At 37.5% G+C, this 16,702-nt stretch overlaps 1 protein-coding gene across 1 annotated transcript in view; it reads left to right on the top strand.

Moving 5' to 3' along the window:
• TRPC6 (transient receptor potential cation channel subfamily C member 6) overlaps positions 1-16,149 on the top strand; it is a 119,355-nt gene extending 103,206 nt beyond the window's left edge. Inside the window, exons 8-13 of the mRNA XM_037156998.2 lie at positions 713-908; positions 1,664-1,867; positions 3,563-3,637; positions 11,161-11,244; positions 13,687-13,762; positions 14,311-16,149. Coding sequence (XP_037012893.2) covers positions 713-908; positions 1,664-1,867; positions 3,563-3,637; positions 11,161-11,244; positions 13,687-13,762; positions 14,311-14,462 — 787 coding nt within the window. The 3' untranslated portion in view covers positions 14,463-16,149. The remainder of the gene's footprint in view (positions 1-712; positions 909-1,663; positions 1,868-3,562; positions 3,638-11,160; positions 11,245-13,686; positions 13,763-14,310) is intronic.
• Positions 16,150-16,702: the final 553 nt, after the last annotated feature.

The following is a 16,702-nucleotide window of genomic DNA, read 5'->3' as shown; positions in this document are numbered from 1 at the left end:
AGATATGTGTTTTTAATAAAGTATATTTGTAATTGATTACTCAAATATTAGGTCTTCAGTGTCATAATCAGAAGCATCACCTGAAGCATAACTTACTGCTACCCATATTTTCTTGTCAAGTGCCGTCTATGAGAGATGCAACCACCTGGGCTCAGCAGTGGGGCTTAGCTTTGGTCCATGATTATGCCTAAGGCATTGAAATAGCTACAAAGAGGTGTCAGTGATTTTAGGAACAGTTTATATATATAACAGTACATGTTTATATTGTTATATTTTGCTTAAGACACATGCTATTATTACCTACTGCCTATAAGTGGAAGTACATATAGATGAGCAGGAAACCTAAAGGGACCCTAACAAATTATATTATTTTAACTAAGTAATACATGTAACATTTCCATTGCCTATGGATTATTTAAAGGTTAACACCTATAGTTATGAAGCTATGTTAATAATATTAGCTGAGTGCTTATTATGTGCCAGATACTGATCTATGTGCTTTATAGGCACAATATTAGCTTGTTCTTGCAACAATCCTAGAATTAAAAGTACCTATTTTATAAAAAAAAACCTGAGGTTCAGGGAAGTAGAGAATTGTCTCATGAACACCTAGTAATTTGCAAAAAATATTAAATTAACTTGCTTTTACTGTGGTACCACTGTCATTTATAGGGCACTTCATTATTTCTTTTCTTTCTTTCTTTTTTCCCAGAGTCGAGGAGAGTTTTAAGACACTGTTCTGGGCTATATTTGGACTTTCTGAAGTGAAATCAGTGGTCATCAACTGTAATCATAAGTTTATTGAAAACATTGGTTATGTTCTTTATGGAGTCTATAACGTTACAATGGTCATTGTTTTGCTAAACATGTTAATTGCAATGATCAACAGTTCATTCCAGGAAATTGAGGTATAATCTCTATACTTTTGTGTACTCTGTGCCTACATGTTTTAACTTTTCTAGTGATCAGCTCAGCAGTGGGGATGAAAATGCAGACTGCTTTCCCTCCTTTGTTCTTTCCCAGCTTTATATAATTGTTTGACAGTAACCTAGAAAATTTTAACTCTTTGCTTCCAAATGTAACATTGATGGGTATAGTGGGAGAGCAAGGCATAAGGAGGAGAAATGCTAATTTTTTTATCACTAAAAAAATTAGCGATAAAAAATTAGCACTATTATATCAGTTTTAATTCATTTTATCCAAAAATATTGCTTAGGAATATGGCTGTTTTCCAAATCTTTTTGAGTGATGTTCAACATTGATCTTTTCTCAAATTTAGAGTGATTATAAATGTTTATTCCAGAAACCTGGGCCTTTGTTCTGAATTAATCAAATAAGTGATTTGTTATAGAATAAAGGAATGAATAATTTGCATATAATCTGTTTTCAGAATATAAGAAAATACATTTTCAGTGTATTTATCTTTCAGTGTATTTATCAACACAGGGAAGTTTTGAGATCTGTAGTTCTGTAAGCCTGATAAAATTTTAGACAGATTTAGGAAAGAGTGTATGAGTAGAACCTACATTCTGACAAATCCTGGAGCCGTCTCAGGTGTCTGAGAGTGTCCGCATCATTGCTTTCATCTAGGCACGCAGTGTTGAAGATTCCAGTAATTTTGTTTATGCATTTCCTTGCTGAACTGTCATGCATATTTGTGTAGGGTGATGCTGATGTGGAGTGGAAATTTGCAAGGGCCAAGCTTTGGTTTTCATACTTCGAGGAGGGAAGAACTCTTCCTGTTCCCTTCAACCTGGTGCCAAGTCCAAAGTCCCTGTTCTATGTCATACTGAAGCTTAAGAAGTGGATTTCTGAGCTGTTCCAGGGCCATAAAAAAGGTTTCCAGGAGGATGCAGAGATGAACAAGGTAATTTGACTTGATACTTTTTAATTATAATTTTAAATGATGCAGCTACTATAACTGCTATACTAAACCCCTTTAAAAAGAAGCAGTTCATTATGATATGTCTATTTATTCCTTATATAGTCAGTTAGCTCAGCATGGGCCTTTGGCTTATGTCTGTCTAACAGGAGCACATTGGACATGTCCTACTTCCAGGAATATAAGAAAAAATTATGAAATGTAACTAGTGTAATACATTATTTGGAGCAGATACTGAAAAGGAGAGCTATTCTGGGACTTATTTTTTGCTCTTGGTGGCTATGTGTCTCTCACCTTCAATTTATACACCTTGGCAAATATCAGCAGCTGGTTATGACTTGGGAGAATTTGACTCTTAGGTAACTTTCTATATTGAAAAATTCAGAAATCAACTGCTCACCTGCATTATGGGAATTTAGGCTTGGCAGTATGTAGTTCAAGAAAAAAGTATCTAAGGGTATTAATTGGAAACAATGATCTGATGAGGCAGTACGATCTCAAGAAATCAACAGGCATTTTTGCTTAGATAATCACCGTATGTTCAGAAAGATTAGAGCACATGTGAAATGCTGTATATAACTGTGTATGTGGGGTGATTACACTATACAAAAAAACCCTGCTGGATGCTGACTATACCAAGGAGGAGTAGATGCATCCAGAGAACCACCCTGATGGGACAGGTGTGGACAGGGTGTCTGTTGTGTGATGGGGAATTGAAGGAGCTGTGGCTGTTTCACCCGAAGAAGGAGGATTGAAGGGGAACCTGAATATCTTTAGAATTCCCAGTCTTGATTAAGAAGTACAATTGTTTTTATTCCTTCACAAACGGGAAGAGAGGCAGTGGGTGAATGCTGCAAATAGTTCAATTCTAGTTCTACATAAAAGCTAACTTGTAACAAAATCTACCAGCAGGGTGGTGGGCTGGCTTATGAAGTAATAAGCTCCCCATCATTGAAAGTAATCAATATGCTGGATGACCAACATTGAACATTGAAATATTTATAGATCTTCCTACACTGGGTAGGAAGCAATCATTAAGCCAAATGATTGCAATTGTAAAAGTTCCTTGCAATTAATTATAAATTCTATCATTGAATAAAACAGAAAATATTCTGACGTTCTAATTTCTGCTTCATTTGTCCCTTACTATTTGGGGTTCTCAAGTGAGGGATAACGTCTCTGAGCTCTAGTTTTGTCAGCTGTGTTAAGGGAATAAAAAATAGATTTAGGTCTTGAGGATAAAACCAAATAAATGTGTAAAAGTGCTTTGTGAAGTCCAAAGCCCTCTTTAAATATCATTATTATTATGAGTATTTTGTGTTGGAATTTTGAGAAAAATATGCCATTGACAGATTTTTCTAGATGTATAATAGAGAACTCAGCGGGGTGAATAGCAAAGGTTTCCCTTACTTTACTTAATAAAATTAAGTGTATAGTTTACTTAATGAAGCTAAATTGTGATTAGAACTCAAGTCGGAGAGAATTAAACGTCTGCAGGAAATGTCCAATCACCTTCCAAAGGTAAGACCTCCAGGAAGGGTTGTTTCCTCTTACTGAGACTTGCTGGAGAGTTAGAGCCGATGGCTTTTAAAATATGGGATAAAGAAAAAGTAAAATTGGTTTTGTAATTACAACAGTACAATCAGCAATTATACTACTTTTATTATCTATCTTTGAAAGAGAAATGAAGAAAAGAAATTTAGAATTTTGGGGAGTCACGAAGACCTTTCAAAATCATCACTTGACAGAAAACAGGTAAGATTACCTTTGAAAATATGACATCACATGTGAGACCAGGCTTGTCTTAGCAGAGAAAAGAACAAATGTTCAGAAGCAATGCCAAGAAACAGAGACCAGACACATCAAAGCATATAACAACACTCAGAGAATATATTGCTGAGAGGTGGGAATAAACCTATATTCAAATAATTGGCAAATTAATTGTGTGTGTATTTAAGACATTAAATACATATTTTTCAGAACTTATGAATGATGGAATATAGGAATAATATATAAAAAAGGAAAAATTAAAACACTAGAGGAACTTGTCAGACATTGATGGAGATATGATTCAACTATTGGCAGCTCAGGTGGAAAGTGTGCACTTAGCAGAACCTCCTCGTTTGTCAGTCATCAAGAAGCGGTCGAGGCACCACGAGGATTCGATGGCTGTGGTCATTGGCATAGTTCATAATGAGCAGTGTTCCTCGGAAATGTATCAGCTGCCCAACTTGGAGTGGCAGGATCGCTGATGATGAGGACATCTGCTTCCTTCTCGTAGCGCCCATATAGAGGCTCAAGGATGTTTTTTTTGACAAAGGGGAACTATATATTAGTTAACTATGAGAAGGCCAATGTATCAGGTAGGACTTGCATGCAGTTGCACACTAAAAAAAAACCAAACATGGTGTTTTACAAGTTGTTTTTCCCCTTTCCATTTAACTCTCTAGAGTAAGGCACTCCAGGACTGTTGCCTGGGGTGGGTCTCTGATTTCCTTGGTCTCTGTCACATGTACAGTGACAGACAGCTTCATCTCCAGCCATCACCCCTACTATTTGTAGACATGAAGAAGAGTAAGGGCAAAAAAAAAAAGTGGGACGTGTCCTCCGAATCTGCTGTCACTCTCAGAACTGTTCCGCAGCAATTTCCATTATTCTATCTCATTAGCCAAACTGCTGTAAAGTCAGTCCATGGGACTCAAATCCTGAGGAGGGGTGCTTTTTCATTTTGTTGTTAGGCTGTCTCACCTCCTTCGATGCAATTAGAATTCTCATGAACATTGATATATTGATAGTAAGAACACTGAACTAAGTTCTCAGAAGATTGGGGTCTCATCTTGTCTCTTCCATTGGAGCAATTGTTTAACTTACTTGAGCTTCAATTTCCTCATCTATAAAATAGGGATGAGCAAGTTGTACAGCCCCTCACGTGAGACTGTTGGGAGGACTAAATTGGTGCTTTGTAAATTATAGACACTGTACAAATATAAAGTACGTGTGATAGAGAAGTGGCTCTTTTTGTTATTTGGGTATAAATAATGCAATACAATTTAGCAAAAATAGGTCAGCATAAGTTGGATTTTATAGTTTTCTAGGAAGAAACTACTTGTGCTGAAATGGTGATGAATGCATGACACCAAAAATCACTAGACTCATATTTTGAGAAAAATTGTAGGGGAATCGAATGCCTTTTTTTGAATGATAGAAACTGTGGTACTTCTCAAATAATATTATTTTCTTTGTAGTTTCTCCAAAAATGAACAAAATTAAAATTTGTTTTAATCATCTGAGAAAATACATTTTATACCTCTTAAACAAAGCTTGGATCACCTTCTAGTTTCCAATAGCACATACTGTAATCCTAAATCAAAACAAACACTTTAAGAGCAATACCAAGCATGTGGTATCCCTGGTTGTAGATCAACAAAATGTTGATTCCAGTATCAGTTTGATCATGTAGAGACCCTTCCGTGTAACTGTTTATTGTGGCACCATGGAGATGTGCCATTCACACCTTCTTTTGGAAGAGAGCCTGCTTCAGGTGTGGTCAGCTGAGAGCCTTCAGCTGCAGCACCTTTGGGACCCCCCTCAGCTTTCCCACAGTGGCCATGCTCTTCAGGGCCTGGACATTTCTTGCCATCACAGGACCCCGTGGGGGGCAGTTTTTTGAACCAGAGTGCCCCGATGGGCTGTCTGTCTTCCTCCAATAATCTTATCTTTCCCTCTTTCACAGGGAACCTGACCCTCATAGTCGGGAAACTTTTTCTGCCTTCTCCTGCTCCCACTCCCCATTATCTTTCATAGGCAAAATTCTAAATACATTTTACACTTCTCACTTTGTCCTGGAGTTTGATTCCCGAAGATCAACTCAACACAAGCATCTACTTTATTTTCCCTTGCCATGCAAGCTGTGATGAACAAAAGTTAGACACATAGCTTGCTTTTTTGGTGATGTACCAACTATATATATTTCTGAGAAAATGTTTTTAAGACAACCATTTACATTTCCAAAAAGTTTTGCCTATTGTTACTGAGAGGGGCCCTGATATGTGCTAAAAAAACTTTGATGGTTCATTCTTCCTTACCCAATTCACATGACATCTGCTCATTTCTTTTCATTAAGTCTGTGTCCAAAACAACACAGTTCAGTTTCTGTTTCACTCTGTTTTTCTGACTCTTTGAAGGTTAATGTGGTTAGTTTGCACAAATTCTTCCTTCACATCTGATTCAAGTAGACCATAGAAACCAGCAGGATGAGCCATACAGAAATACTTCAGAAGCAAAGCAAGCAGATCTGTTTGTTTTCTATCATAACCTCCTGAAGTCACTGGCTTCTGTTGTGGCCAGCATTAGCTCTCCAGATACACACTTGGAAAGGAGCATACATTAAAAGTTGATCTCTGCCATACTGTATCACATGTGTAAATCTGAAAATGCCAAATACCTTCTTGAATGACTGCTGTGTTCCAGTTCCAGAACAGACCCCTCTCAGGTTGTCAGTGTGAGAGCAGGTGTTTGCCCCTTACTCAGTAAGGCGACCCGGAGTACACACATGTTAGTTTAGCACTTTCGGTATGTTCTACACTGGATTGGGTGAGATGTAGTAATTTTTAACAAATCAGGTGCATATCCAGGAACTACATTCTTTAACTTTGAATCAAGTTGGAGGCTATCTTTTTAATTCTCTGATGGAACGATCACATAAAGTCATGGTTTCAATTTGTCACTATCAGCAGGATCACTTCTCTGGGTGATTTTGTATAAATTCCCAGCCCTCGTCAGGCCTATTGAATTACAACCTCTGGCAGCAAAGCCTGGAAGTGGATATTTTAATAAGATCTTAGGAGATCTTATGCTCATCTGGGTGTGGGAATCACTGAATATTTCATTCCCTGAATAACTTAACCATGAGTTTGCACATATCAGTAAAAAGCAATATTTGCAAAGTATCTCCAGAGTAAATAAACTAGATTAAAACGAACCATGAAATAAACCTAAGGCCACATAGTAGATATTTATAACTTTTGTTTAATAATAGCAGCTATTGACCCTTGTAGAATATCTACTGTACACCAAGCTACATATTCTACAAACCTTATCGCTTTAATCCTCACATTAGCTGCAGGAGGTTGGTAATACCATTTTTCCTCTCTTATACATGAGGGATTCGAGGACTAATATAGGTGAAATGACTTGCCCAACGTTGCTTTTCAGACAAGTGACAAAACCCGAATTCCAATTCCCACCTAGTTGATTCCCAAGTAGGAGGTTTGCGGGCAGTGCTCCACATGGCTTCATTTCATGCCTGCATTTCCTGCTGCCTCAATATACTGCTATACCTTTTCAGTTCATGGTTTTACTCCTGGCCTCAGGGCATTTCATACTGTGGGGAATGGGAGACTCTCAGAACTGTTGCTCACAACAGCATAATAAATTCCAAAGGCCGAACGAAGCTTACTTGTTCCTCTGAATGAGTAACAAACAAGTTAGTATTCCTCATTCTAATTTCTACAATGAAGCTACAAAGAGATGAGAAATGTTAATAAAGCAATTATTAGAGAATGAAACAGAAAAAAACCTAAAGAATGAAGGAGGTAGAAGGCATATTAAAAATAAGGATAGGTAATGGGTCATTCAGACTCGGAGCGTGTATTCATTCATGCATTAATCAGGAGCAGCGTTTATACCCAGTCCTTCCTGCTTCTCCTCAGCCAGTTTCCCCTTCCCACTTCCTCTGCATTCTGTTAATTCTGGTTGATACGATCTATAACTACCCACCCCTAAGGTTTAAATATTGTTTATATTGCAAGTGGAGTTCCCTTGATTTTCTAGTCTATTTTAGTAGTGTACATGGAAACAACTATATATTAGAATTTTCTGCCACCAAGTGGTAATAATGCTTCTCTGCACCATTGGGTAAGTTTCTCCTTACGTGCTATTTTCACATTATTCAATTTTAGCATGTATGTATTGAATGCCTATTGTTTATTTGAAAATGATTAGAAATATTTCTTTTTTTTATATTTTATTTATTTTTTTTGAGAGAGTGGAAGGGAAGGAGAAAGAGTGGGAGAGAAATATCAATGTATGGTTGCCTCTCATGTGTCCCCTGCTGGGAACTGCCCTGCAACCCAGGCATGTGCCCTGACTGGGAATCGAACCACAATACTCTGGTTCGCAGGCCTGCACTCAATCCACTGAGCTATGCCAGCCAGGGCTAGAAATTTTTCTTAAAAAGTGTTGTATTTACCTCTAAATTTGTATCTCGGATTTAGAGCAGAACTAGTCACGCAAAAAATGTTCCAAATAACTTTACAACTGTTAGTTATATACCATTTAACTATACCAGTAGTTCTCAACCAGAGGTTGTTTTACCCTCACCCACCACCACCACCAGCATAACCAGGGTGCATTTGTAATAGTAGGAGACATTTCTGGTTGTCTCAGCCAGAGAGGACGGCTGTTACTGGTGTCCAGTGAGTGGAGAGCATGATGGTGTTAATATTCTATAATACACGGAAAGTCCCCCCATCCCCTGCCCAAAATAAAGAATTATCTAGCCTGATTGAGAACACTTGAACTCAGTCCACTGAGTACACAAGCAGGAGAGCTGCATGTTGGGCTGAAACTGTATGAACTGTAGCTATGGTCATTAGCACTTCAAGAGCTACACTGTGGACAACCCACAATCATACACCTTCTCAAATGAACAAAATACCATTTCCTGCTTTCCTAGCACTGTTACTTCTTCTGTGCCACCTTCTGTTCCTTTTAAGGCTTCTGCCTGATGCCCTAAAACCAATTCATCGTGTTTCAGATGGATCTTTATCATGTGGCTGAGGCAACCAACTGGTTCATCAGCCTAGATTGCACACGTCTTGGGTAGCGAGGTTTCCGGAAGCCAAGTGAGGTCTGTTAGTGACCCAAGAGCACTTTTCCCAGCACTTAGTTCACCAGCCAACAATTTTGGGCAGTGCTGGCACTAGGGACATTGGGGTGAACTGAATGAAGTCCATCCTTCCATACAGCCCAGAGAATGTAGACAATAAACTCGTAACTAAAGTAGCGAATATAATAATTGTCAGTTGTGAAGTATGTTACAAAGGAAGCGAAAGGCCTAGCTTGCTCAAGAGCTATTTTTCATGGAGCAGGCAGAAATAGCTTCTTTGAGAAGCTTATGTTTTAAGCAAAAATCCAAAGGGTAAGGCAGAGTTAGTCATCTAGGCAAAAGCCGGGAAAAGAGGGTTTTCGGAATTGGAAACGGCAACACAAAGACCTTAAATCAGGAAAGATCCCCGTGTGACATGGTTATGATACTGTTTCAAAAAAGAAAGGATATCTCTACAGGTGTGGTGTGTCTCGGAGCTGCTTTAATTGAGGAACATTGGGTTAATAGATAGTCGTCTCTATGCACCCTACTAAAATAGACTGGAAAGTCAAGGGGATTCTGCTTGCAATATGAATCATATTTAAACCTTAGGGGATGGGTAGTTATACTTATTGGGTATCCAGTACCACACATTTGCCTTCAAAAAACCTCTAGGAAGCAAAAATTTTCACATTCTATTTTTATGAATACCTTTGGATGTAACAGTATCTTCTAATAAAAAAATGAGACATCGCATTAACGATCTGTAGCCATGAGCTTGTGGATTCATGAATGGGTAGTATGGGATGCACAAAGACTCCATTTGTCTGGATCCTTTCCCTCTGATTATGAACCTGTTCTCGCCCTGCACGCTTTACCATAAAAGATGGGGAAGAAAGTGAGCTGGAACCTGGCCATCCCATTTAATGATGTCCTTAAGGTATAAAATACAATTTGCAAGACAGAAATAATTACAGCATTATAAAAATAAGTGAATAACAATAGCATTTTTAAATAAATTTTATTATTAAAATGTTTAAGTTTGTGTTAATTTCACAAGTTCATAGAAGAAATTGAAGGATTGTAGAGGTCAACCAGACCACTCTCTTCATTTTTAGAAGAGGTAATAGCCAGTTTTAACATCTTGCCTAGTGTTCTACAGCTAACTTGTGGCAGGGCCAGACGTGAGTCTTTGGGTTTCTGTCAAGTGCTCTGGAAAATCTAAGCTGCCTGTCTTTGGTTAATTTGGTCAGTTGTATAATTTCATCTTAATGTTGTTTAAAGTTAATATAAGTTAGTGTACATTTTGCTGATATTTTTATAGAGGGTGAAAGAAAAAGAGAAATTAGCTATGAGAAAAAGGATGATCTCTGAACAATATTACCAAAATTATAGATTTTTATGGATTGTGTCAGCCTTGCCATATTTTTCTATTACTGCAAATCAGCTAGACCATAATTGTTTGTAGCCTTCATCAGTACTCATAACCTAGCACAACACCTTACTTATAGAAAACTCTCAATTCATACTAATTCAATGGATGAATGTGTATGTAAGTGTTTTAATTCAGCATGTAGGCGTGTAAAGATCAAAATATTGAAGTCAAAGATTTTAATTGAGTCTCACCGAGCTGTACTTAGAGCAAGTTAGATGTCATCAGGAAATATCTTTGAAGACAGTCTTAAAGTTTCTCATCCCCTGTGAACAGTTATGTAGCTAAAACGTAGCAATTTGGAGCTGCTCTGTAGCACTCAGGTTTACGTTTTTTCCCTTTAGAAAATGACTTGAAGTCTTTTTCAGTCATCATCTTAGCATGTTAAACGATATGTTAAAACATATATTGTGGATTGCTTTAATTCTTTGTTAAATATTTGCCTGTTCAAACAAATACATTACTTGAAAAGTGCTTCTCAAATGGAATACTTTACAGATGCTAAAAGTCAAATCGATTAATTAGTGTTTTCCTGGAGTCTGAGTTCTGTCTCACGACAGTCTCATTCTGGTGTATCTTACGTTAATGTTGTAGTTAATCATACTGGCCTGTTGATCCGTCATCAATAAATTTCTGAGGTCATCACCATTGTTTTCCCAATTTGTTTGTGTCTTCCTGTATCACAGATTTGTCTGTGGGAAGGTTAAAGTATGACTGTCATGACCACATAATCAATGCCACAAAGTCTAAAAGCCTCCTTGGCAACCTCCAAGAGCCGAGAGAGACTGAATGTACCTCAAGTACCTATGATTTGTCTTGGAAGACAGAATATTAAGCAAGCGAAGTTAAAATGGCTATATATATAGTTTATTTATATATAATATAAAAGACTACTTATTCATTTATATAACTAATAAATCTCATTACATTTCTTTAAAATTAGATAAAAATCAGTTTCTAATTATTTTCAAATTGCAGCCTGGGCATAGTAAACAATCAAGCATAAGAAGCTCAGAAGATTTCCAGTTAAATAGTTTCAATAATCCTCCAAGACAATATCAGGTAAAGATTTCTTTCTTTCTTCTTTTTTTTTAACAAAGAGAGGGGATGGAAGGGAGAAGGAAAGGGAGAGAAACATCTACATGAGAAAGAAACACGAGTGGTCACCTTCCATATCTCCCCCGCCCCTCGACTGGAGACCAAACCCACAACCCAGGCACGTGGTCTGACTGGAATGGAAGCAGAGACCTTTCAGTCTGCGGGATGACACCCAACCACATGAGCCGCACCAGCTAGGACTAATCATGAGTGTTTGAAGAAATAAGGCTAGTTATTTGTAATATATAGAGTCGCAAACTATGCAGTTCTGTAAGTGAAAATAGACATTTTAAAATATCAGAGTGCATTGATTTAACAAATTTTTATTAACTACCATGTGCCAGGCACTTTCTATTTTTTTAGTCCTCACCTGAGGACATGCTTATTAATTTTAGAAGGGAAGAAAGAGAGAGAGAGAGAGAGAGAGAGATAAAAATATTGATGAGTTGCCTCTTGTATGAGCCCTTACCTGGGACCGAAGGCACAACCTGGGTATGCCCTGGTCAGGAATTGGACCCTGCAATCTTTTGGTTTAAAAAATGATGCTCTAACCAACTGAGCCACACCAGCCTGGGCCAGCACTTTGTAAGTACTGCAGATGCATAGGTGAAGAAAATAGATGAAGTCTTGGATCAAACTTAGAGTCTCTGTTCATTGCAAATAGTCTATCCTTACTAAAAACATAAAGATGAGAGTAAAATTTACCTCAAACCCTACCACTGAGGAATAAAGGCTACTTCTTTTGATGAATATCCTGCCAGGCGATTATATATATGTGTAGAATTTTACATATATATATCAATATCAATATCAATATTTATATATATAAATGTATGAGGTCTGTCCAGAAAAAGTCCAGCCATTGTTAATATAACGAGGATGGTTTGTGTGACATCGATGTAAACTGGCAACCAAGGAAACTGGACTGGAATGTGCATGCATGAACAATGACAGCTTCACTGTACTTGTCAGTGGGAGCAGTACATACCATTGAATGAGTATATGTACTGTGTGGTCATTGCTTTCAAAATGATTGAGCAAGTAGAGCAATTAATCTGCATTAAATTTTGTATTAGGCATAACCATTCATTTCTAGAAACTATTCAGGTGAGTCAGAAGTCCCTAGGTATAGGCAACTGGTGACTGGCAGCTTCATCACAACGCACCCATGCCTGTATCACATCTGGTGCAGAGTTTTTTGGCAAACATCAAATGCCTCAGGTGACTCAGCTCCCTACGGCCCAGATTTGGCGCCCTGAAACTCTGGCTTTTCCCAAAACTAAAATAGCCTTTGAAAGGGAAGAGATTTCAGATCATCAGTGAGATTCAGGAAAATATGATGGGGCAGCTGATCTTTATTGGGAGAACTGTGTGAGGTCCCAAGGTACCTTCTTTGAAGGGGACTGAGGCATCATTGTCCTATGCACAATTTTTCTTGTATCTTGCATCTTCTTCAATAAATGTCTCTTTCATATTACATGGATGGATACCTTCTGGACAGACCATATATATATATATATATATATATATATATATATATATATATACACACACACACACACACACATGTGTATATATATATGGGAATTAATAATACATAACGAGCAATACTTTTCACAAAATTATTAAATGTTTTCATAAAATATTAACATTAATATTAATGGGTATATAGTATTCCTTTCTATAAATGTTATAATTTATTAAAATAATACCTTGATGGACATTTAAAGTTTCTTTTTCTACTATTATGTAGTACTTTTATGAACATATTTTTCCATGAACCTTATTACATCCTTGGATGTAAGAATTACATCCTTGCAATTGGAATTTTACTGCCCACCATTTCTTTTGGGCTTAGGTAGTAAGATTTGTTAAAGTATATCTTTATTCAGGACTTCCTGCACACGTGCTGAGCCTCCCGCTTTTTATGAAAAGTGTGTAGTAAACAGACATCCTTATGGAAGAAACAGTGTAACTGGCCATTATAAATTACTAGCAAGCATTAAATCAAAGCTGGCTACATTTCTTGATATGGGAGGGAAAAATATAAATGAGTTTTTGCTTGTTTGCTTAGTTTTCCATTTCCACCTGCAGTACCACAGACCTTTAACCTCTCTAACAGAAATGCTGTGTCTTGCCCTAATGTTTTTCAAATAAAATACAAGCAATGAATCAAGGATTAGATTTTTGTTCTGAACTTGATGCTTGCTGAAGAACTATTTTGAGTCATTAGCCCAGGTGATGTGCAAATTGCTTTAACAGTCTAGAGATGGTGCGCATTCCCTGGGGAGGCCATCTTAATCCCTGATAGCCATCGCTTCGAAAGTGCTCATGAAAGAGAGCGTGACTCAAATGTATTCCAAATGACATTTGTCATGAACTGAAGAGAATTTTTTCTCTCTATAGAAAATAATGAAGAGGCTTATTAAAAGATATGTCCTAAAAGCCCAGATGGATAAGGAAAGTGACGAAGTGAATGAAGGTGAGTTGAACCTGGGGACAAGTCAGCTCTGAGCATGAGCCAGGTGTGGGCCTGGTGCTGAGCTGAGAGGGAGCTGGAGAGAAGGGCCTGCTGGGAACTGTGAGCTTCAAGGGGAAGAGCAGACAGGTTCTCACCAATCCTCAGTACCATTGAGTTTTCAGGAAATAGGCTGTTTCTCCACAGGTGGGGGGCAGATGCCAGTAGTTAAAGTTAACTATTGTTTTTATGGGGGGCTTGGAGGGAGGGAGAAAGTGGTTGGGAGAGGTGAAGGGCTATTCTTCCCAACCCCCAAAATATTTGCCACCTGTGTTTTCATTTAACTTACTTTCAGAGGACTGTTGTTATATCTTTTTCTATAACTTTTTTTATTAACCAAAATACTTAGTTGACAAAATAGAAACCTGCTCACTAAGAAGTTATTTCCTTCAGAAGGATGCAAAATACTGATGTGTGTGGAGCTAAGACTGATTTCACTCTACCCTAAAATCTCTTAGTTTCTCTGCATTACGTATCTATAGTTGACTTCTTATAACTCTTATTTTTCAAAGGGGAACTGAAGGAAATTAAACAGGACATCTCAAGTCTCCGCTATGAACTCTTGGAAGAAAAAACTCAGAATTCAGAAGATCTAGCAGAACTTATTAGAAAACTTGGGGAGAAATTATCAATGGAACCAAATCAAGAGGAAAGCAACAGATAATGCAAAGACTCTCCTAAAGTCATATTTATTTGTTCACTTGAAACCATATTATTTTCTGATTTATTTTTTTAAGTGCCAATGTAACCACCTTTTAAACAAGAAAATGTGTAAAGATAACTCGGGTCATACTAGCTTCTGGAACCCTAACATTTAATATTTTTCATGGACCAACTTAATTGTTGAGGTTAAAGATTTCAGAGTATGATAAAAATTATGCCCAGTTGTTTGGTGCTTGTTTTATAGATTGCTTTCTTAGGTATAACTATTGTGAGGTGTGATTGCAGTATAGTATCTGCCTGGTAATCAGCTCAGCTGGCAAGGGACACACACACCATTCATTCTGTGATGGTGATTTCAGGCGCCTTCTTGCCTGTTCTGTGTATCCCCTGAAATCTAATAAAACAAAAAATCTATGGTCATCTACAGAATGCTATTTAATCATCTATCATGCTTAGCCCCTGCAGAATATATCTGATAATGTCTGCACAAAATGGGGTTCAATCTTTCCTAAACTTTTTGATTCATCTCTCTGAAAATATTCTACCTATCAGTGAAAAAGTGCTTCCTCCACTGAACCCTAAAACATGCTCCTGAGTGTGTATGTGTGTGTGTGAAATGCTCACCCCATTTCATCTGCAGCCAGTATGAACCCTCAGAAGCTCTTTATGTTATAGTTTTTATTGTGATTAAAAAATTATTGACCAAGTAAGAACCCTTTATGGAGAGGTATCGAAGCCACAGAGAACTGTGGTCATTTGGTCCAACTAGAATACAATTTTTGTGGCATTTCCCAGGGGCTTTACAGGTGAATTCCCACGTTTGGCATCAACTATAAAGAAAAAAAGTACTGAAGGAACTTGCAAATAGTTGTCTCTTATTATAAGTATGTTCTATCCTCCTCTCAAAATATAGAAAACAAATTTGTGTTCCTGTTAATTCACCAAGAGGTTATTACTGACTAATGATAAGAGTCAGTAGTAGCTAAAACAAGTAAAAGAGAAATGAAGGTTCATCTGTTTAACCCAAAGACCACTAATATGTAGTTGATGCTGAGCATTAACTGAAAATGAAGCTTTAAATTCAATAAAGAAGGTCTCCACGTGCAAAAATGTAACTTCATGTTAAAGATAAAATGGTCACAGAAAATCTGTTTAGTACTGAATTTGACTGAACTTAAGTCAAAGGACTTTTATGTAACCAGCAGAAAATATAGCTGAAATTTTGTATTTGGTGATTTTGTATTTATGGATATTATTTACTGTTATTTAGTGATACATGAAAAGGTCTGCTTTCAAACGTTTGGTGACAATATTTGGATCAGAAGTTGCAAAAATCAACCTCATACCAAACACATTATCAGCAAATTAAAATAATTGAACATCCACAAAACTTGAGCATCAATCAAGCCGTGTGAGATTGGCCTCCATGCCACGAAGTCATCGGATTTTCCTCAAGGCGCAGTTGGACTGGCACCTCTTCCAATTTCTTTTTAACTGAAAGATGTAAAGAGAAAACAAGCATATTTTTATGAAACGTTTTTAGAGAGCTTAATTAGAGGCACATTGTCAAAGAATGGTCATAAACATAACCTTTTTAAGTCTCAAGACCACTGACTTTAAATCCTGTATTCCTGTTGCAGTCAGCTTAACCTCTCCAATAAAGCAATTAGTAAGTTGAAATGTATTGATCCAAACTACTGTCTTTCTGTCATGTTTCTCCTCTCAGATGGGGTGCTTTCTGCAGGCTCAGCCACCATAAGGAGGACACAACAGATCCCGAACGGGGTGACTACTCAGCTGCTCCCTGAGGGCCAAGCCTTGCTCATGGCAAGACCCACCTTCCTGTTTCTCTATATCAATGCCTGGTTTTGCTGTCTGCTGTTCTCATTACTCTGAAGCTGAGAAATAACACACAATCAATATGATTTTACTAGGCACATAAAATGAATTACTAGACTGTATTGTCTGCTTAAAACTTTGCCAGGTATTCAAAGGAATAGAAAATGAGTTTTTGACCCCAATGGACTTGCCACCAAGTAAAGACATGGGAGTTAATACAACTCTAAGAAATGTTTACCACCCTGGCCCAGGTGCTATGTTGAATGCTTTCCAGGCATTATGTTGTTTATTCTAACACACTGCTTACAACAACGGGATGAGGTTAGTGCCATTTCCCTCAGTAAATAGAGGAGACAGGCTTCTAGAGGCTAAGTCACTTGTACCAAGAGTTAAGTGTCAGAG

The sequence above is a fragment of the Artibeus jamaicensis genome, unplaced genomic scaffold, assembly GCF_021234435.1.
Source record: "Artibeus jamaicensis isolate MK-2021 breed Jamaican fruit bat unplaced genomic scaffold, CSHL_Jam_final contig_585, whole genome shotgun sequence".
Taxonomy (NCBI): domain Eukaryota; kingdom Metazoa; phylum Chordata; class Mammalia; order Chiroptera; family Phyllostomidae; genus Artibeus; species Artibeus jamaicensis.
The sequence above is the reverse complement of the archived record's forward strand: the minus strand, read 5'-3'. Positions and strand labels throughout refer to the sequence as shown.